This window comes from Ailuropoda melanoleuca, chromosome 5 (genome assembly GCF_002007445.2).
Source record: "Ailuropoda melanoleuca isolate Jingjing chromosome 5, ASM200744v2, whole genome shotgun sequence".
NCBI classification, from domain to species: Eukaryota; Metazoa; Chordata; class Mammalia; order Carnivora; family Ursidae; genus Ailuropoda; species Ailuropoda melanoleuca.
In genome coordinates, this window is record NC_048222.1 from 43,186,498 (window position 1) to 43,209,400 (window position 22,903).

General features: G+C 36.7%; 1 protein-coding gene and 1 non-coding gene across 14 annotated transcripts in view; one reads left to right on the forward strand and one right to left on the reverse strand.

Annotated features, from left to right (window-relative positions):
• The window catches only part of CSNK1G1 (casein kinase 1 gamma 1), a 161,148-nt gene that overhangs the window by 69,019 nt on the left and 69,226 nt on the right, over positions 1–22,903 (forward strand). For all 13 annotated transcript variants that reach the window (XR_004625575.1, XR_004625576.1, XR_004625577.1 and 10 more), the window contains 2 exons: positions 14,962–15,002; positions 20,506–20,575. Coding sequence is in view for 9 of the 13 variants with exons in the window: in XM_034660839.1 (XP_034516730.1) it covers positions 14,962–15,002; positions 20,506–20,575 (111 nt within the window). In the remaining 4 variants the exon portion in view is untranslated. The remainder of the gene's footprint in view (positions 1–14,961; positions 15,003–20,505; positions 20,576–22,903) is intronic.
• On the reverse strand, positions 3,446–3,548 carry LOC117802559. The gene has a single exon (XR_004625927.1). It is a non-coding gene; the product is annotated as a U6 spliceosomal RNA (small nuclear RNA).

The window sequence follows — 22,903 nt, forward strand, 5'->3', positions numbered from 1 at the left end:
CTCCCCTCCCTTTCCCTTCCCTTCCCCCTTCTTTTCTTTTTTTGGTCATTTCAGTGGGGTTTTGGAGAAGAATGGAGCTAAATGCCTCTTATTAGCTACCATGGTAAGCCAGGTATCTCTATGTGTTATACATTTTTACTCAGCAAGGCATTTATTTGACAGACTTTTGAGATATTCTAGTGACGTATAAAAGTGTGAGCTACCTGCCGAGATAGTTAAGTAGATTTGTAGTTGTTTAACCATCAACGCAGAGCATCTGTTAGTGGATTGTTGTCATCATTAATGCTTTATAAAGTCCAGACCAACAAAAGTAAGAGTTACTGAAGTTTTAGTCCTGTAAGGAGCCTTGGCATTGCCTGGTCCAACCTTCATCATTTTAAAGGTGAGAGAGATTAGAGACTAAATGCCTTGGACAAGGTAAAATAAACTAGTTTGCCACAGAGTTGAAACCAGAGCTCAGAACTGGGACATCCCAAACAGATTATTTCAGTTCTATACCATGTAATCTCACCACCTGTCACTTAAGTGTATGGTTGAAATACCATGTGAGAGAAAAAAAGTTAAAAGGGTATAGAAAAAATATCTCATCCCAAAGATGAGAGTCATGGCATCGAATACCATTAACTATTACTAGGAAAAGAAATATAAAGTATAAAATGACAGCCAAAAATCTTTTCTTTAAGTAACATTATTTAGTTTCTTTAGTGGACTATTGCCAACTTTAATCTTCAGGGATTTTCTGGGAGGTGAGGAGGGAAAGCGTTGGCTAATTAATTATTATTTTTATTTATTTTTAATTTTGCAAAGCATATATTTTGGAATTTAGAGTAAAATCAAACTGGAGGAGGATATTATATTATTCTGCCCTGAGCTTTTTATTTGAATAAGGTACAGTGGGGGAACTGAGGCTAGAGATGTCAGCAGTCCGTTCTTGACTAGGTTTGGGCCATGATGCAGATTTTGCACTTTATTCTGTAGGTAGCAAAAAAACGTGGAAAGGCATCACATGTCATCTTTTCCTCTTGCTGGAGAACATAAATTAATAATTGGAACTTCTTTTTTTTTTTTTTAAAGATTTTATTTATTTATTCGACAGAGATAGAGACAGCCAGTGAGAGAGGGAACACAAGCAGGGGGAGTGGGAGAAGAAGAAGCAGGCTCCCAGCAGAGCAGGGAGCCCGATGTGGGGCTCGATCCCAGAACGCTGGGATCACGCCCTGAGCCAAAGGCAGATGCTTAACAACTGAGCCATCCAGGCGCCCCAATAATTGGAACTTTTGATCTCATTCCCCCTTCCCACAAAAAAAGTATAATTTTTCTTAAAAAATTGAGAGGTATTTAATTTTTTATATTGTTTTTCCCCCCCCAAGATTTTATTTATTTATTTATTTATTTGGGAGAGAGAGAATGAGCAAAAGAGAGAGAGAGCACAAGTGAGGGGAGGGTGGGAGACAAGCACATTTTGTGCTGAGCACGGAACCCAATGTGGGTCTTGATCCATGACACTGAGATCATGACCTGAGCTGAAATCAAAAGTTGGACGCTTAACCAAATGAGCCATCCAGGCACCCCTAGTTTTTTTGTATTGTTAAAAAACCCAGAACAGTCTTTTTTTATCCAGTGGTACTGGTATGTAAAGAATAACAGTGGGAGTTTCTCAAGTTTGGATGGTTTTGCTTCAACAGTAAATGCTTTGTGATTTCAAGTAATTCTGTATTCCTATGAGTAAAGGGCTCTTCTAGGTAGTTTAGTCTAATGCTTGTGCCATGAAACTAAAAGTTAACATGTCTTTTTGAGGTTGTAATGCTTCTTTTTCCATTTATCTTTATTTTATAAACTACTTCAGAGATTCATCAATCTAAATAATAATTTTAAAAAATCTAAATAATAACTAGATGGTTTGGATTTGAACATCCAGAAATTCCAGTTCATGAAAGTAGCTTTGCAAAGTTTTTGTTTGTTTTGGTAGACATAATTGTAACATCACAGAAAATTAAAGTGAAGTCTGTGTTCTGTCATGTGTATATGTATGTACATATATGTATATACTCATATATATGCACTTTGGTTAAAGTTGGATATGCTTTGGGATTCTGCTTTTTTATTTACTAAATTGCTAAGGTGATTTTCATGATTACAAGTTTAATAGCTATATTCTTTTTCATCAAGTGGATTACCATTACTGTTACCATATAATTGGGCTTCTGGTTAATTATAGATTTTATTATTATTATAAGTAAATAACAAACATTTTCATAAAGATAGATTATCATTAGAAACGTAACATCATCCTCTATAGCTTACTGGATAAAATTAGTTTTGTTTTATATATATTAGGCAGGAAATTTATATAGCAATGATACAAGTGCAATTTTCTACAGATACTCTAAAATATCTATATTTTCAGAATATTAGAGTATTTTTTTCACAAAAATTTATGTAGAGTATATTAAGATAAATTAGAATTATAAATTACATTTCCTGAAATTTTTAGCCATGTTATAGTAAAGCTACATATGATATCATTTTTCTTAACAAGTTCTAGCACTCTGGAACAAAGCTGAAGACTAACAAACAAACCAAAACAACAGTAAAAATTTTAAAATGTCTTAGTAGCCAAAATAGATATCTTAGGATCTATGTACCCATAAGTTTCTGTATTTTAGAGCTGCAGTCTTTTCTTTAAAGCCTCTGTCTTCATATTTTATATGCATTTTTAACAAGTTTTTTTTCTTAGTCTCCCATAGAGTAGAAACCCAGGAGAAGGGTATTACATATATCAAAAAGTAATCACTAGCCAACTGATAGCAAGGGAGGGGACAGAGTACACAGAACAGAGCAGTCTAGGCAGAATAGTCTTATATACTTCATTAACCTTTAAGGATGTCACTAAAGTGATGTAATATAACTATTATTCATCTTGACCAGATTCATTTAAAAAAATCGGATATTCTGTCTTTAAAAAAATTTTTTTAGGGGCGCCTGGGTGGCTCAGTTGGTTAAGCAACTGACACTTGATTGTGCCTCAGGTCATAATCTCATGGGTTGTGAGATCAAGGCCCATTTTGGGCTCCGTGCTCATTGGGGAGTCTGCTTGAGATTCTCTCTCTCCTTCTCCCTCTGCCCCTCTCCCCACTTGTGTGCTCTCTCTCTCTCTCTAAGATAGATAAATCAAAAAATTATTTTAATTGAGATATAATTGGCATATAACATTAGTTTCAGATGTACAACATAATGATTTGATATTTTTGTATATACTGCAGAATGATCATCATAGTAAGTCCAGTTAACATCTGTCATCATGTATAGTTACAAATTTTTTTTCTCTGATGAGAACTTGTACTTTCTGAACAGCTTATAAATATGTAATACAGTGTTATTTATTGTAGTCACCATGCTGCTGTACATCACATCCCCATTACTTATTTTATAATTGGAAATTTGTAAAATTATGGAGCACTTCACAGATTTGTATGTCATCCTTGCACAGGGATCATGCTAATCTTGTATCATTCCAATTCTGGTATATGTGCCGCTAAAATGAGCACCGGATACTCCTTATGAAGCCTGAAACTTCAGAAACATTTTCATTGTAAGTGATATTACTGTTTAACTTTTATTGAAGGAGTATCACTAATCTGGAAAATTCATTTATATAAAAGAGTTCTCTAGAGTTTAAGAGATACTAATACTTTTTAAAAAATATATATTTTATTTGTTTATTAGAGAGAGAGAGTGTGTGATCATGGGGAAGGTCAGCAGGAGAGAGAGAGAGACAGAGAATCTCAAGCAGACTCTGCGCTGAGTGTGGAGCCTGATGTGGGGCTGGATCTCACAACCCTGAGATCATGACCAGAGCTGAAATCAAGAGTCAGATGCTTAACCGACTGAGCCTCCCAGTCTCAGTATTAGGTGCTCCCTAATACTTCTGTAATTAAAAGAAATAATATGCTTCTAGGAATCATGAGAGAAGAAGTCCAGATTATTAATAAACCAGATTATTATTAATCTATGTTTAATCTGAAAATGAAGTTAAGAAAACAGTTTTATTTACAATACTATCAAAAGAGAAATTTAACAAAATGAGTATAGAATTTATACTCTGAAAACTATAAAATGTTGAAAGAAGTTAAAGAAGACCTAAATACATGGAAAGACATTCATATTCAGGGATCAAACTTAATATTGTTAAGATGGTAGTACTCCCCAAATTGACCTCCAGTTCAACACAATCCCTGTCAAAATTCTCGCTGGCTTCTTTGTAGAAATTAATAGGCTGATCCTGAAGTTCATATGGAGTTGCAAGGTATGCAGAAGAGCCAAAACGGTATTGAAAAACAAGAACAAAGTTGAATGGCTCACACTTTTTTATTTCAAAACTTACTACAAAGCAACAGTGATCTAATGCCAGTGGTACTTGCATTAGAATAGGTGTTATAGATCAATGGAAAAGAATTGAGAATCAGATATGAGTCTGTGGTCCATTGCTTTTCCACCAGCATGCCAAGACCAATGGGGAAAGTGTAATTTTTTCAACAAATAGTGAGAGGACAACTGGATAGTTGAAACTGTACCTCATACCATATAGAGATATTAATTCAAAATGGATCAAAGAACTAAATGTAAGAACACAAACTATAAAATCCTTAGAAGATAAAGTGAAATCTTCAAGCCCTCAGATTTGACAGTGGATTCTTAGATAAGACAACAAAAGCACAAACAACAAAAGAACAAATATTAATAACACACTGTTTTTACCTGATGATCAAGTTCAAATCATTGACAATCATGGTTTTAGTTTTTCTGGAGTCAGTTGGTTTACCTTGAACTCTGTTCATAGTTGTCTTTTTTTCACCCAATTCTTATGCTTTTCGAAGGACCACCTGGACTTTTCTTCCTGAATGGCTGAAATGTCTGAGTATTGCTATAACCTTCTCCTTGTTTCTAGGTCTCCATTTGGTCTTTTAATTTTCCACATTTGTATTGCAGAGGTCTTCAAATAGCAAGTAATCTACCTGTTTTGAAGATTGCTTCAAACCTATTAGGAATTCATAATGAAATATTTATTAATAAAATATAATACCTGGGGGGCGCCTGGGTGGCACAGTGGTTGGGCGTCTGCCTTCGGCTCAGGGCGTGGTCCCGGCTTTGTGGGATCGAGCCCCACATCAGGTTCCTCTGCTATGAGCCTGCTTCTTCCTCTCCCACTCTCCCTGCTTGTGTTCCCTCTCTCGCTGGCTGTCTCTATCGCAGTCAAATAAATAAATAAAGTCTTTTAAAAAAATAATAAAATATAATACCTGGGATTTACTTCCAAATAATTTACTTACTGAAATTGGCTGAGGTTACATGGGGTAATCATTATATAACTTTAAAATTTTACATAATAAATAAAAGTACTTCAGTACTTCTCTGCTGCAGAGTATCATGCTTTCTGGAATGATTCATTCCAGGTTTTTGTTTTGTTTTGTTTTGTTTTTTACCACTGTGATGTAGACAGTTTTACACATTTGCTTACTAAAGCCTAAGCCTCTAAGTATTCACAGGCTAACCTTCTTGAAATGGGGTGTATGGGTCTTTCTTTGACCCTCTTTATAAAAGATATTCCCCCAACCTCTTTTACCTTACTCTACTGAGCCTCATTCCAGACTTTGAGCTGCTAGAAACCCCTGGTTTTTTACTAATGGAGTGATCATAAAATTGTGCTTAGTAGTTTAGGAAAGTCAATGAAGCTAGACCTATCACTGACTCAAATTGAGATCATTGAAACTACTTTTCAGAAGGCTTTTATTTGAAATTTTTTTCATGTATATATGTATTTATTTAAATTCCAGGGAGATAACATGGAATGTGATATTACTTATAGGTGTATAATACAGTGATTAATGCTTCCATACAACACCTGGTGCTCACCACAGCAAGTGCACTCCTTAATCCCCATCACCTATTTCACCCATCCCCCATCCACCTCCCCTGGTAACCATCAGTTCTCTATAGTTAAGAGTCTATTTCTTCGTTCCCCCCGCCCTTTCTCTTTGCTTATTTGTTTTGTTTCTTAAATTCCACATATGAGTGAAATCATATGATATTTGTCTTTCTCTGACTGATTTCGCTTAGTATAATAATACTCTCTACCTCCTTCCTTTCATTGCAAATGGCAAGAGTTCATTCTTTTTTATGGCTGAGTAATATTCCATTATATATGTATGTATATACCACATCTTTTTTTTTTTTTTAAGATTTTATTTATTTGAGTGCAAGAACACAAGCAGGGGGAGCAGCAGAGGGAGAGAGAGAAGCAGGCTGTCCACTGAGCAGAGACCCCTGATGTAGGGCTCAATCCCAGGACCCTGGGACCATGACCCAAGCCGAAGGAAGACACTTAACTGACTGAGCCACCCAGGCACCCCTATACCACATCTTTATCCATTCATCAATGGACACTTGGGCTGTTTACATAATTTGACTATTGTAGATAATGCTGTATAAACCTCAGGGTACATGCATCTCTTTGAATTAGTACTTTTGTATTCTTTGGGTAAGTAGCTATTGGTGTGAATGCTGGATCATAGGGTAGTTTTATTTTTAACTTTTTGAGGAAAGTCCAGGGAAAACTTGTTTTCCAGGGTGGCTGCACCAGTTTACATTCCCACCAATAGTGCAAGTGGGTTCTCCTCTTCCACATCCTCGGCAACACCTGTTGTTTCCTGTGTTGTTGATTTTAGCTGTTCTGACAGTTGTGAGGTGGTGTCTCATTGTAGTTTTGATGTGTACTTCCCTGATATGAGTGATGTTGAGCATCTTTTCATGTGTCTGTTGGCCATCTGGATGTCTTCTTTGGAGAAATGTCTGTTCATTTCTTCTGCCCATTTTTTAATTGGATTATTCATTTTTTGGGTGTTGAGATTGATGAGTTCTTTATAGATTTTGGATACTACCCTTTATCAGATATGTCATTTGCAAATATCTTCTCTCATTCTGTAGGCTGCCTTTTAGTTTTGTTGTTTTCTTCACTGTGCAGAAGCAAATCTTTGATGAAGCCCTAATAGTTTATTTATTTTTGCTTCTGTTTCCCTTGCCTCTAGAGAGGTATCTAGAAAGAAGTTGCTACAGCTGATGTCAAAGAGGTTACTGCCTGTGTTCTCCTCTAGGATTTTTATGGTGCCAGGCCTCACATTTAGGTCTTTAATCCATTTTGAATTGATTTTTGTATATTGTGTAAGAAAGTGGTCCAGTTTCATTCTTTTGCATGTTGCTGTCTGAATTTCCCAACACAATTCGTTGAAGAGATTGTGTTTTTCCCATTGGATATTCTTTCCGGCCTTGTTAAAGATTAATTGACCATATAATTGTGGTTTCATTTCTGGGTTCTCTATTTTGTTTCTTTGATCTGTGTGTCTATTTTTGTGCTAGTACCTGACTGTTTTGATTATACAGTTTGTAATATAATTTGAAGTCTTGGAATAAAATGATGCCTCCAGCTTTGCTTTTCTTTTTCAAGGTTGCTTTGGTTATTCGGGGTCTTTTGTGGTTCCATATAAATTTTAGGATTGTTTGTTCTAGCTCTGTGAAAAATTTTATTAGTATTTTGATAGGGATTGCATTAAAGGTATAGATTGCTTTGAGTAGTATAGACATTTTGACAGTATTTGTTCTTCCAGTCCATGAGCGTGGAATGTTTTTCCATTTCTTTGTGTTATCTTCAGTTTCTTTCATCTGTGTCTAACAGTTTTTAGAGTAAAGATCTTTCATCTCTTTGGTTAGATTTATTCCTAAATATCTTGTTGTTTTGGTTGAATTCATGACCCCGAGATTAAGACTTGCACGCTCCACCACTTGAGTGAGCCAGGTGTCCCTGGAAGTTTTTTTGATGGCTTTTATTTTTTTGACTTATGACCCACACTAAAAAATAAATTATATTTTGTATATAAATACATACACAATTTAATATGTATGTATATCTGCAGCAAACATTTCATGAAGTAATACCCTTGCTAAGTGTGGTGTACTGTATTTTTTAATTTTACACTGTTTTTCTTTAAAGAACATGTTGGTCAGGACCCCCTGTATTTATTTATTTCACACTCTACTAACGGATCATGTTCTGCTGTTGAGAAAACATGTTAATACTGTCTAAAATAGACATCTTTATTTTGTTTTGTTTTGTTTTTAAAGATTTTATTTATTTATATATTTATTTGAGAGAGAGATAGCGAGAGAGAACACGAGTGGAGTGGAGGGGCAGAAGGCAAGGAAGAAGCAGGCTTCCCGCTGAGCAGGGAGCCTGATGTGGGACTCCATCCCAGGACCCTGAAATGATGACCTGAGCTGAAGGCAGATGCTTAATGACTGAGCCACCCAGGCACCCTAAAATAGACATCTTTAAAATAAAATAAATAAAATAAACATGTTTTTGCATGTTAATAGTAAACATGCTCTATACTGTCACAAGTGTTAATCAAAGATGTAATCAGGTTTTTTTTTATAATATACTACTGATATTTATAAGTAAGTCCTTCAAAAAATTTAGCACAAGGAGAAATTTTATTCTTGCTGTTAACTGCTAACCATTTGGGAAATATTTCTGCACATTGTACTAATATACTAGTAGAATTAAGGTAGTAAAAATGAAAAAGACTTGTGGCTTTTTTCTTTAAAGTTGTAGCACCATTTTGATATCTTCTTACTGCCTGCTTGAAAAGATGTTCTCTGGGTGGTGGAGGCATTAGGCCAGTCTGTCCTCTTTGCCCTAAAAAGACATGGGAACCAATCTGAGTTACATAAAAGTGGTTTCTTGTTTTAACACAAGATACCTCAAGTTCATTTGGCTGGATTTTTTATTTTTTATTTTTATTTTTTACAAGTTCTAGGTAGTAATTTATAAATGTACTACTTTCACTTTAGGGGAAGAAAATGTGACAGCTGGAGATCTAACTAAACTGGGAACCTGAGGCTGTATGTTCCTTTATCAGTGTGACTCTGAGAACTGAGACCTGCTGGTTCTTTGAAATAATGCTGTGTCTGATGAAGCTTACGGCAAATGTTGTTTCTGTAGGTGACTTACTGCAATAGGAAGTCTTCATGCAGTGGGTTTTATGGGCAGCATCACATCCAGGACTGCTGCTTCAAAAGGGCTGAGTTTAGATGTAAAGCTCCAGAAACTACTATGTAATGCAGTTTCATTTCCATTAACAATAAAAGAACTCATAGCCAGGAAGTGAGCGTGGGAAGCATTGTGGATTTTGTGCAACAGATACTAAAAGCTTTGAGTGCTTGGGATTGTGCCATCTTATCGATGGTATTTTGCTGTCTGTTAAACTGCCTGCCTTTCTCAGTTATTGATATGTTTTAAATATATATACTTAATAAATACATTTCAGCTGAAGCAGTCATTTGTTTTAAATGGGCAGGATTTTAACCCTCTATTTTTGTAATTCTCCCAGAGCAAAATTTTTGAGTAAGCATATCACCGAGGAGAGGACAGTGGCTGATTGTCTAGCCTTCCACATGGCTGCATTTTGTGTTGGCTTGTTCAATCTTAATGATGCCTTCTAGCAGAAGAATTCATTTGAGTGATGCATAGCTCAAGAGAATTATCCAGTCACCTCTGTTGTCTCTCAGGAATAAGGATAATTGCTTTGTAAGAGGGTGACATGTGTTCAGTTCTTTTGGTGTCCCCAGAGAAAGTAAGCAAACACAAGCCAGCATTTTGTGATGTATCAGCCACCACATTTTGTGTTAACATAGGCTGTCTCATTCTTTATGTTTCTGTGACTGTATATATATTTTTTTTATATAGGTATGAAAGTGGAAGCTGAGAGGCGTTTCGTAATTGTCTGTTACTTTTAGGTTTAGTGGAAACTGGGAAGGAGGCATCATCATGGTAGAGTGGAAGAGTGCTTCCTCTCTTGGTTCTCTTTCTGTTCTCCACTAATGGAGACATCATTTTTGACCCTTCTCGTTTCCTCATCCCTCACATTTATGTATAATCCAAAGGTTATTAGGTTGTTGTGGTTTTTTTTTAAATGCCTTGATTTTAAATCGTATTTTTTTAAGTCGTTTTCTGCCAGGAAATATTGGCTCATAGCCTGCAATAATAAAAGAGGTAGATAAAAATTGAGTTTATCTAGCACCTTGCAGTTTACAAAGTACGTTCACATATTCTAACTCATGTAATACTCAATCACACTGGGTGTGGTAGATGTTATTTTTTAAATGTTCTGCTATCAAAGCTTCCCCCTCATCTTCTTTCTAGGTATTTGCCTCTCTTTTACTTTATACTTTGGGGCCAGATTAATAATTAGTATTTCACCATTATGCTTTTTCTCTAAGCACAAGACCTTTGTTGGTTTCACAGCAAGCTGAACAAGGAAGTCAAAACACCAGTATTTGCATTTAGGATTATCCATATCTGGTTGTAAACTAGGCTTCTTTTTTTATTATCCTGGAACTTTCTCAGAAGAACCTTCTCTGTATGTTAATTAGGTTCACAGCAGTTAGCATCTGTTACCTATTACATATCAGATACTATGTTTGTTGCTAGGGATAAGAAGATGAGTTGAGCATTCTTTTTGACCTTTTAAGTCATAAAACCACAAAGAACCACAAAAAAAAAATGGGAAAAAGAGGAAAACAGGTGAGAAATGTTAACAAAATTTTGGAAGCTGGAAAGCAGAGAGTTAAGTGACTTAGCAATCCAGAGAAAGCTGATGATTGAAAGTTTAGGCCAGTCTGTAATATAAAATACACCAGTTAAGCTCAAGAATTGGAGACACTAGGAACTCAGAAAGTAAGGATGCAGAAGGAGTGAAAACAAAACTTAGTGGCAAGTCTTTATACGAAGCAGTTGGATGGCTAAATCACCTCTCTCCCTGGCATCACCTGGCTCACAAGAGACGGAAGGTTCACACTGTAGAAAGTGAAATACGTTGTGAAAACTGGGCCGCCCAGCTGAACATAGGGAAGATGAGAAAAAGCTTCCCCACTGATGGGTGGGACCCACCCCCTGGACTCCGGAGGAAGCACATCCATAAGTGCCTGGGATTTCCTTAAACTCTTGTGGGTTTTTTTTTTCCTTCAAATGAAATCTGTGCAATTTCTATAATAACTTTGTTGAACTATAAAAAAGATTTTCCCCAAATCTTCAAAGAAAAGTGAGGATCTAGGAAAAATGTGTCTTATTTGTGTAGCTTGTGCCCTGACACATCTCCACGTACTCGTGGCTGTGCATACCTTAGAGTAAGAAACTGGCATTCAAGGTTATTCACCTGTCCCTCTTGGATCTTTCTGGCCTTACCTGTCACCATTTCTCTCCATATACTTGTGCTCCATTCCTATTAGTCTACCCACAGTATACCAGATTCTGCACATTTTCTATCATGTTTCCACCTCACTGTTCAAATTAGTATTTTATTATATACTATGAAATACCCTTTATTGTGTCTTCTGTTTGCCCTTCAAGGCTCACCTCAAATGCCGCTTGTGGCCAAATGCTTTACCTTCCCTCATCCAAACTCCTGTATTGACTTGTTCATATTTCTCTCTTAACTCATCACATTATGTGATTAATGTAATAAATGAGCCACTGTGTGAGGAGCTAGAATACAGTGTCTGCAGGGTGAGAACTGAGTGTTAGATGTCTGATATCTGCATAGGCTGGGTATTAAATGTTCAAACGCTTTCCCCTACCTTTGGTCTCTTATATTTCTTTCCTTCTTTTTAAAAAAGATTTATTTATTTTAGAGACAGAAAGAGGGGAGGGGCAGAAGGAGCAGGCAAGAGAGTCTTAAGCAGACTCTGCCCTGAGCATTGGAGCCTGATGCAGGGCTCAATCTCACGACCCTGAGATCACCACCTGAGCTGAAACCAAGAGTTAGAGGCTTAACCAGCTGCACTGCCCAGGCACCCCTGGTCTCTTACTTTTCTAGTTCATCGTTTATGCTTCCTTACAAATGGTTATTCAGAATCACAGATCTGATCATGTCACTGCCCTACTTATTAAAACCTTTTTGCTTTAAACTTTAAGATGGCATTGAGGATTTTTCTTATGTGGCCCAAGCCTTCCTTTTCTAGTCTCTTTTGCTCCCCTAACCACTCTTTGCCTATTCCTGCTCCATCCTGATCCTCATGATGCAACTTATAGTCCATCTACTCCCAGACCACCTACCATTGTTAGACTATACCTCTACTTTGTCGCTTTTTTGTATTTTCATACAGTTTCCTCGCCTTGTGATGCCTCTTCCCCTTCTTCATCTATTAAAATCCAGCTCATTTTTTAAGACTCTAGCTGGAGGGGGGGTGGAGTAGATGGGGGGAAGGAAAGAAAGAAAAGAATTTCTTCCCTGAGAACTCCTGAATTGCCTTCTCTCTTTTCTTGCTCACAGATCAGAATCTAGGTTTATTACTCTTTCACACTTACACCACCACCTTACTTCACTTAAATGTTGTATCTGTTGAATTGAAGATCTGTTGTGTTAAGCATGTCCTTCAAAGGTTAAGTTAATTCTTTGACAGTAAAGGCATGTTATACTTTAAATGAGTAAGGGGTGAATTTTGGTGCCTCTAACCCCTGTAGGAATTCTTACTGTTGAAAAACTGGCGGAGCAGGGGGTGGGGGGGGAGGGTGTCCATTTCAGAAAGACTCCTAAACATGTTTACACTTTAAAACTTGACCATTTTCCTCTAAGTGATGCTAAGTTCTTAGGGTTAGCCATGTGCCAAAATTGGTTTGGGGTCACAAGAATAGTGCTTATACTGTGCCAGAAGGGCTGTCCTGAAAAATCTTTATGCAGTATTGTGTCTGGTGTGGGATAAGTCTGTGGCCAAATTAGAGTTTCTTTCTTTTTTTTTTTTTTAAGATTATTTATTTGTTTGAGCGAGAGAGAGAGAGAGAGAGAGAGAGAGAGAGAGAGAGCTCAAACATGAGCAGCAGGGGGAGGAGCAGAGGGAGAGAGGGAAACAGACTCCCCGCTGAGCAGAGTGCCCAACATAGGCTCAATCCCAGGACCCTGGGATCATGACCTAAGCTGAAGGCAGAGGCTTAACAAACTGAGCCACCCAGCACCCTGTTTTTGGAGAAAGTAAAATTTAATTTTGTACATGCAGGGAATCCACACAGATACGAGATTCCCTGCTAAGTTGGAGTTTTAACCTGCCTGTATTGGCTGTTTCTACTTCAACTATCCTCTCCCAGTTACTAGTATCCTTTTCACAATCTCATCAAATATATTTTTAACAATGTTTTTCTCTTAGAAGCTTAATGCAGTTAATATATAGAGAAAAAATATATGTTTTCTACTTTTGCTTCTTTAAAAAAGAAGTTGTTCATCTTATAATGGTTTCTTAGGTATTTTTCTGGCAATCTGTGAGTCCTCTTCATTATATTATTTGTAGACAAAAGTTATTCCTAAATTAGTGTACTCTTTGACACATAAAGGTGCTTGGCAACCTGATAGCAGTATTAAAAATATAATGGTATGGTTTGCAAAGGGCCATCTGTTGTCTAGGTCCTGGTTAAAATAGGAACTTACATTGCAAGCAGCTTTTTGTTCATTATAATAACAAACTATATTATATAAAAATCAGAAAATACTAAAAAACAGTCATTTTAATACCTTAATGTACATCCTTCTATATCCTTTTCCATGCATATATATTCAACTATGTACATATATGTTTGTGTATGTATAAATATAACATTTACTTCTATGTATTATTAAAAAAGCAGTTATATGTGCCAGTAACTTTTCATCAGTCAAAGTTTTGGGTGTCTTTGAGATGTGCAGAACATGATCTTAAGTACTATAGAACATTGAGAGAACTGTTAGATAAAATTCCTACCCTCAAGATATTTATAGTCTACCTAATTAAGATAGGACAAATATATAAGAAGAAATGTGAAGTCCAATGCCATAACTAAACACTCAGGAGGAATTAAAGTTAGCCTTCAAGAATCAGTAGAGGGGCGCCTGGGTGGCTCAGTCGTTAAGTGTCTACCTTTGGCTCAGGGCATGATCCCAGGGTCCTGGGATCGAGCCCTGCATCCGGCTCCCTGCTCTACTGGGAGCCTGCTTCTTCCTCTCCCACTCCCCTTGCTTGTGTTCCCTCTCTCATTGGCTGTCTCTCTCTCCATCAAATAAATAAATAAAATCTTAAAAAAAAAAAAGAATCAGTAGAGATGAGCTGGTAAGTACCGATAGCAGAGTACCCGGCATGGAGTGTGGGCTTACCAAGTGGTTAATTGCTGCTTTCATCCTCATGCTCACTCCAGGCACTTACTTTAGATGTCTAAGAGAGTATTGATTCCATTTATACAGGTAGAGGAGTTGAGAGGAAAAATCGTTAATATGGCAGCAAGAACTTTGAGACGTCTAAGTGTTGTCCAGGTGGAGAGCTGTTTTCCGCTCATAAAGAGCTAGAGTTCTGGTGAAGAATTCACAGCAACCTTGAGAATCATCTACTTACATGAGTCTTCCAAAAGGAGGACAGAGCAGTAATTGTTTTTATTTCACACTGTCCTTTTTGCCAAGTTGACACTAAATACCATGACAAATAATATTTAATCCCCATTTGTTAGTGAGTCCAAAGAAGTGAGGGTTTGTGTTTATTGTGCCAAGAGTTAAAATTTGTGTCTTTGACATTCTGGCACTTCTTGGTTTGCTTCACCGTTTAGTAGTTGGGAAATAATAAATAACAAACTGTGTGTGAGAGAGAGAAGAGAGATTTGTTTTCTTTTTTTTAAGTTCTCATGTCTAACTTAAATTTCCAAATTCTCAAGTGGTTTCTATTCTTGTCTTACTGGGTCTCATTATCTCTGTTTAGCTTTTCACTTATAAATCATGTTTCATATATGTGAATAGTGTTGGGAGTGTGACCTTTCTCATGACCCTGTAAGCTAAGATTTTGCTTTGCATTTCCCAAAATAAATGTCACTAAAACATATACATTCTGCTTTTCCCCTAGGTAAAAATCTCTACACCAATGAATATGTAGCTATCAAACTGGTGAGTAGAATTTATGTTTGTGGTAATTATGTTTTGGTGTTCTCACCCCTCACATATCTTTTTACAGGAAATAGTTGTAAGCATTTGCAAAAATACTAATTTTTTTTCCTTTGCATATGATCCCACACAGTCACTTTCTCAACCATATGCAGTGATGCAGTGATAAATCACTGTACAGTGTGTAATGCTGTATAGTTAGATGATGCTAACTATAGTTGCAGCAACAATGAATCAAAAAATAGTTATTAAAAAATAGCTAGAAGAAAAACAATCGCTGGAAAACTTGTAATTTCTGTGAAGTTTGTACCTTTCACGTACAATTTTAAAAGATAAAACCTCTGGAAATTTTATCATTTTCTTTTGCTTCACTATGACTAATCCATTTTTTAAATGTAAGATGTTTATTAATATACTTAGAAGTAGAGAACCAAATCTGATCATCAAATCATTGCCTTAAAAAGCTGTCAAATGTGAAAAACACATCTTGTGGTCAAATTTGAAGCAAAAAGTTTACTTGGGTTTTCAATACTAATCTTATGAATAACTAACATCATTAAAGACAGCATCCTGTTAAAAAATATATGTTATTTTTGAGGAAGAGTAATTTTAGAAGAAAATTCTTTATCTTATATTTAAGGTCAATACGAAATCATTTCTAGTGATATGAAATATATCATATGACTAGTTTCTATGATACTGTGTAAATGTTTGTCTTCCTAGTAAGTTTCCCAGGATTTGCAGGCAGTTTGGGGCTTTATTAGTTGGAAGACAAAGGAGTTAATGATTGAAGGAAGTATCTTGTGATAATCATGATAATGCTGTTCTTTTCTAACGAACTGCACTTACCACATCCACACCTGCTCTGTGTGTGGATTGAGTTTGTCAGTTTGTAAAAAAGTCAGAGTTGTCTTGTGAAGACAACTATCAGACAGTTATCAGACTGGTTTCTCTACAAAGACGTGGACAGGAAGCAGGGCTTAGAGCAGGTAGCTGCTAGGGAACCAAGTGTTTTCTTTTGTTTGTTGACTTGGAACGCTTGTGGGAGAAATGGGAGCAGGAAGACAGGTAACGCGTGTAATAAATGCAGGCCAAATATTTTCTCAGATTGAATATCAAAGGATTAACCGTATTTTTTATTTATAGGAATTTGGTTCTGTGAAAGTGTTCCCTAGTTCATCTGCTTTTTTACTTTTTCTGTTTTATTGCTTCGGTAAGTTGGTCTAGTAATAGTAAGAAGTAGCTTCTGAAACACTTTAAAATACTGTCTCATTACTGTATCTTTGTTACTGTCCCTTTATGTATCAAGACTTCTCTTGAAGCTTTTTGTTAGGGGCAGTCTTTTCTATCTGAATTTCTTCTTCCAAGTTCATACCAGTTAACCTTGTTAGATAAGCTTATAACATATTGTTCACATGATGGATCATTGCATTTCACTTATAGTTTATTAAACTTTATTCTACTTTGTATGGCCAAGAATGAAAGCTAAAAATAGACTTCATGTCATCTAGTATGGTGTGTCTTAGGAGCTCATTTCTCTTTCTAATAAATCTTAAATAAAGGCTTTTTATAGGATAATAATCTTGTCTATGGGCCTCCTCTCTTGCTGTTGGGCTGTGTTCTCCATGGGAGATATGAGGGCAGTAATTGAGCTCTTTTCTTTGTAACAGCAAAATTTGCCTTAAGCATTATAGTCCTACAAGGTAGCCGTCTGCTGTTGGTTTAGGATTTCAGGCAGACATGTGTGTTCGAGAATAACCATGATTCTGGCAAATAGCCAGCCCTCTGTGGAAATGTAATCAGCATCTGGCACAGAAATATAAGGAAGCCCTGCTGGTACTGTTTTCCTTTTACTTTGTTTGGATCTTCATTGCGGGCTTTTGATTCTTAGATTTCTAGGAACCTTTTTAAAAAATCATACACAACATAAACTAGTATAATGAGCCCTTCCTTTACCCCATCATCGAGATTTCTCAGGTTCTTTTTAACAGAAGTTTTCTGACAATTGTTAAAAAAAAATTCTCTGCATGCTGCTTATCTTACCGCCTTCCGCAAGACATAGACTCAATGTTTATAATGTACTTTATTTATAATGCTTCCAGAAGAGCACCTTGAAGCTCTAATTGTCTGAGCAGGCTTCAACTATGTGCTAAAGGAGTTGGCCTAAAGGATCTAAGTCCTTTCATCTGTGATAGAAAGCTCCTCATGTCCGAGTACATGTGACATCTATGCCCACTTTCAGCCTTGTAACTCTAAAGAGTTTTTGCTTTTTTTTTTAATCGGCTAGCTTAGTTACCCAGCATCAAATTGAGTATTTCCTATCAAGGTGTCCACTGTGAAGTTTTAGAGTATTATGTTTGAAGAAGGATCTGTGACTTTTTCATTCATTGCTCTTTGTGGTTTGTCAGAATCCAAAGACTTTCTCCAGAAAAAAACCTCCAGAAAGATCAATCTCTGGCTCCATATTAATTTGTTGTCCTGTTTCTGTTTGGATCCTTGTGAATTACTAGGGATTTTTCTGAGGGACAGATTCCATAATTGGCTTCTTTAATGGTGCTATAGTGGAAAGATCTAAAGCCAAAGGGAGACTCTCAAGAGTGATCCTTCTCTATTTGAAGACATGAACGAATGAAGAAGTGACTTTACAGTGTAATTAGTCTTATGTACTTTTTCTTTTTCTACAAGAATCTTGAGAAGCTTGAAGTTCATCTCTGATGATTGCTGATTTTATAATCAAAGAAGGATATGAATTCTTTCGTGGAGCTCATTAGGGATATGAACGGTTTCAGCCTGCCTGAATTGACTTAGATAAAACCTTCCTAGAAGCAAAGGGGTAGCCTAGATAACTTCAAGGAAACTTCTGAATTCTGTGATTTATGGATTCTATATCTTAAGAAAAATGTAGAAAACAAGTGGGTTCAGGAAGAGCCTTCAAAGATGATCAAAGAACTGAAAAATAGGACCAGTGAGGAAAGGTTAAAGGAATTGAAATTACTTTGCCTGAATAAACGGAGTCTAAGAAATGACTGAATAGTTTGTTATTTGAAGATAGTTGTCACAGTATTCACTGGTTATTGAGGGGCTACTTTATTTTGTTGGGGGGAGGAGAGAAATAGGTTTCAGTTTCAGTCGTGGAGATTTAAACTACATATAAAGACCTTTGAAATCATGAAATGTGTTTAACATCAGCATGAATTATCAAGGGAAACTGGGGGGGTCTCCTTCTTTTGAGCCTATCTTTAAAAAATGACAAGTAACCATTCACTGGAGAAAGGACAGTTTTTTCCACAAATGTTGTTAGGAAAACCAGATATCCATGTGCATTGAAGTTGAACCCTTACTTTACATCATACATAAAAAATTAACTCAAAATGGATCAAAAACCTAAATGTAAGAGCCAAAACTATAAATCTCTTAGAAGAAAACTTAGGGGAAAACCTTCATGACATTGGATTTGGCAGTGATTTTTTAGATACGACGCAAAAAGCACGAACAAGAAAAGAAATTAATTGGACTTTATAAAAATTAAAAACTTTTGTGTATCAAAGGACTCTGAATACAATGAAATGACAACCCATGGAATGGGAGAGAAAATTTAAAAATCATATATCTGATAAAGAATTGTATCTAGAATTTTCCATTTTAACCCATTTTTAAGTGTGCAGCTCTGTGGCATTAAGTACGTTCACATTGTCGTGCAGCCGTTGCCACCATCCTTCTCCAGAATTTTTTCGTCTTTCTCAACTGAAATTCTTCCCATCAAACACTGACTCTCCATCCCCTCCCTCATAGCCCTTGGCAACCACCATTTAACTTTCTGTCTCTGTAAATTTGACTAGTCTAGGTACCTCATATTAGTGAATCATGCAGTATTCTGTGTCTGGCTTAGTTTGCTTAGTATAAGGTCTTCAAGGTTCATCCATGTTGTAGTATGTGTCCAAATGTTTTTCGTTTTCATGGCTGAATAATATTCTCTGTGTGTGTGTGTGTGTGTGTGTGTGTGTGTGTAGCAAAATGCAGTCACGTTTGTTTGTTTGTTGATAGATACTTGGTTGCTTCCACCTTTTGATAATTATAAATAATGCTGCTATGAACATGGGCATACAAATATCAGTTTGAGTCCCTGCTTTCAGTTTTTTCAGGTATATACGCAGAAGTGGAGTTGCTGAATCATGTGGTAATTCTGTGTTTGATTTTTTAAGAAACTTCCATACTGTTTTCCATAATAGCTGTACCATTTCACATCCCCACCAGCAAAACACGGGGGCTCCAATTTCTCCACATCCGCATGAACACTTATTTTCTATGGTTTTGATAATAGCTATCCTAATGGGTACATAGATCTACTTTCCAGGGTAATGTTTGATTTTCTTGTTAGCTAGTTGCCCAGTATACTGTCAATTCAGAATAATTAACCAGCCAGTTCTTAAAGTTCGATGTAGAGCAAAATGTGGTAGCTTGGCTGTTTTAGCTCCAGGGTCTTTAGAAAACACTGTTTTTGCAAACTGGAACATCATATTGATTAAAAATACATATTTTATTTTATTTTTTTAAGATACATATTTTAACTGCATTTATAATCTTTAATTTTCTTAAGTGTAAAAATAAATATGCATATAATGTTCCTCCAGCATTATTCGTAATAATGAAAACTGAAAACAGTCAAAATGCTTGAAAATTATGGTATATGTGTACACACACACACACAGGGAAATAGTACAGTCATTAAAATTTGTATAAAGCTTTATGGGGCACCTGGCTGGCTCAGTCAGTAGAGCATATGACTTTTGATCTCAGGGTTGTGAGTTCAGGCCCTATGTTGGGCATGGAGTCTACTTTAAAAAAAAAATTACATAAAGCTATTTACTGCCATGGAAGGATGTCATCATTATGTTGTTGACTTTAAAGACACCATTACAGAAGAACAAATATAGTATGATCTTGTTTATTTTAAATATACTTTCAAGTCTGTATTATATCTAAATATATGTATAAATAAATATTAGGAAGGACATTCACCAAAATGTTAATAGTGCTTTTCTTTAAAATGATAGGATTTCTGATTATTTTTAGTCTCTTCCTAATTTTTGTGGATTTGAAATTTTTTTCTGAGCATATATCATTTTTCTAAGAATAATACTGTTTATCACCCAAAATTCATCATAAAACAGAAAGGGAATACATGCCAGTCTTTAATTAAAAGGTTTGGCATCTGGTTTCCTAGGAGAATACATTTCAGAATACTTCCCGGCCAGGGAGCTATCCTTGAATGATGGCTTATACAGACTATTTGTACCTAAATATCCGTGGAAGGGATTGTATGTACTTCAGCTTCATCTTCCCCTAGCTGTGCTTGCAAAGAGAAATTGTGGTAAGAAAATGCTATCATATATGGATATCATCTCTAAAATATTAAGTGGTCTTAGCCCTGGTTTACTTTGAAAACCTAGGAATGGAAAATTTTATTTGTCTAAATCTGATCACAATTTCTCTTCTTGGGTTTCAGGAACCAATAAAATCACGTGCTCCACAGCTTCATTTAGAGTACAGGTTTTATAAACAGCTCGGCAGCGCAGGTAAGTCAAGTCTGTTTTCTCCATGTGCTTAGTTAGCATATAGCTTAGCTGAAAGCCCACAAGTATGCACATTTTCTTGTCTAGTTGACCTTTTTTTTGCCAGACCATATATCTCTCCTGCTTGCTGGATAGGTTAATAAACATAGTCAACTAAAGCTACTTGTTCTCTGGCTCCTGGAGGGACAGTTGACTGGGGATCTGTGATGTGCCGTGAGCATGCCCACAAATCAGCCTTTGAATGCTCTCACCCATCTGAAATACACATTGTATGGGGTATTGCTTTTCGGTAGTTTCCTTCTCTTTTCATTTCTTTATACCAAAAGAAAAGAGGAGGGGTTGGTAATTTGCAAGCAATATTTTATCATATTGAGACTATATATCCATTTTAAAGACATACTAAAATATACCTTCCAAAATACCATAACACTGTCATTTTATCCATTGTTCTCTTAATTTGAAAGAACTGACTTAGGTTATTGTAGTAACCTGTGACCTTTGAGGATTTTTTAATCAAATTTATAATTTTTTAAAACATGTCTATTTTCTACCTAAAAGCTCTAATTTCTGAAATATCTTACTGGCTTCCAGAAAAATACCTTGACTGTGCAAATGTTACCAACCCTAAGGAGGTTATATCTATAGGATACCTCTTGCAAAAGACATAATTGTTCACTAGTTTCATTGTTTGGCATTAGTTGACATTCCTCTGCTTTATGCTTTCTTCAATGTGACAGTTTTATGTGAATGACAGAAACATGTTTTTATTTCAAGCACCACTATTGGAAGTACTGTTGAAGGAATTTGAGTTTCACTTCTTAGAATATATAGAATTCTGTAAGAGCCACACGGTGTTACTCAAGTGGCCTTATATCCCGACTGTGGCAGTAATCAGCGATAGCCATAACCTAGCAAGGCCAAGAAAGGCATCTGTCTTTCATTGAACCTTAGTGGGTTCTTGCTCACAGTACCTTTCAGAATGTGTTTGTTCATTGATTATATTCTTAAATATGGAATGTTCCAGGCATAGGATTTAAGATTGGCAACTGAGTTCACAGGACATTTGTGTAACTTGAGTCTTGTCTTCCCATAACTAAACTTTTAAAGTTGGCTGTTATGTTGTTCCTGTTTTTATAAATTTCAGGGTGACAATTATCACAGCTCATTTATGATAACCATGTTTATACATGTTTCACAGATCTAAGGCTCAGGTAAAAACATGCTAGATCCAGCACAGCTTAGAAGTTTGAGGGGGCCTGAGGAAGGTGACCAGGCAAGTCTGCAGGATTTCCTCTGTAAGCCCTTCCCAGTAGACCCACCAAATCAGGCTAATCTTCCCTTTTCAATATGTAGCCAAAAATGTCATGAACCTGTTATGTAGGAATAGCATCTTGGCTGCTGGGTTCATGCTCTTCCCGAATACAGGAGAATATGCAGATTCTTGAAGTTTTGACATTGTTCATACACTGAAAAGGATTAAATAGGGAAAGGATTGGAGGAAAGGGACTTTTAAAAAATTGCATTTCACTTAAGGCAGCAAGGAAAAACGGCAACCTCTTAGATGAGTGGGTATAGCAAGAGCTCTGTTTGAGTGTTCAGGCCAGTTGTTGGCCATCACTGGTCTCCCTCCCAGTACTTCTGGCAATCATTTCAAAGTCACAAAGCCTTCCAGGTCTTACATGAAGTTCAGTGGTGATTCCTGACTCCTTTTCTGCCTTTTGAGATAGTTTACTGCACTTAAAAGTAGCTATGGTGGGTGTAATCTTTTTTTTTTTTTTTAAGATTTTATTTATTTATTTGACAGAGAGAGACAGTGAGAGAGGGAGCACAAGCAAGGGGAGTATGAGAGGGAGAAGCAGGCTTCCCGCCGAGCAGAGAGCCCGATGCGGGGCTCAATCCCAGGACCCCGGCATCACGCCCTGAGCCGAAGGCAGACACTTAACGGCTGAGCCACCCAGGTGCCCCTGGGTGTCGTCTTTTTTAATATTCTTGCCTGCAGCTAACAAGGTAGACACAAGCTTTTCTAAGATAGGAAGTGCTTCAGAAATCTGTTACAATTTCTACTCAGTGTAAGAATGGCTTCTAGTGGGGAGCCTGCATGGCTCAGTCGTTAAGCATCTGCCTTTGGCTCAGGTCATGATCCCACGGTCCTGGGATCAAGCCCTGCGTTGGGCTCCCTGCTCAGCGGGGAACCTGTTTCTCCCTCTGCCTTCTGCTCCCCCTCCTTGTGCTCTCTCTGTCAAATAAATAAATGAGGGGCGCCTGGGTGGCACAGCGGTTAAGCGTCTGCCTTCGGCTCAGGGCGTGATCCCGGCGTTATGGGATCGAGCC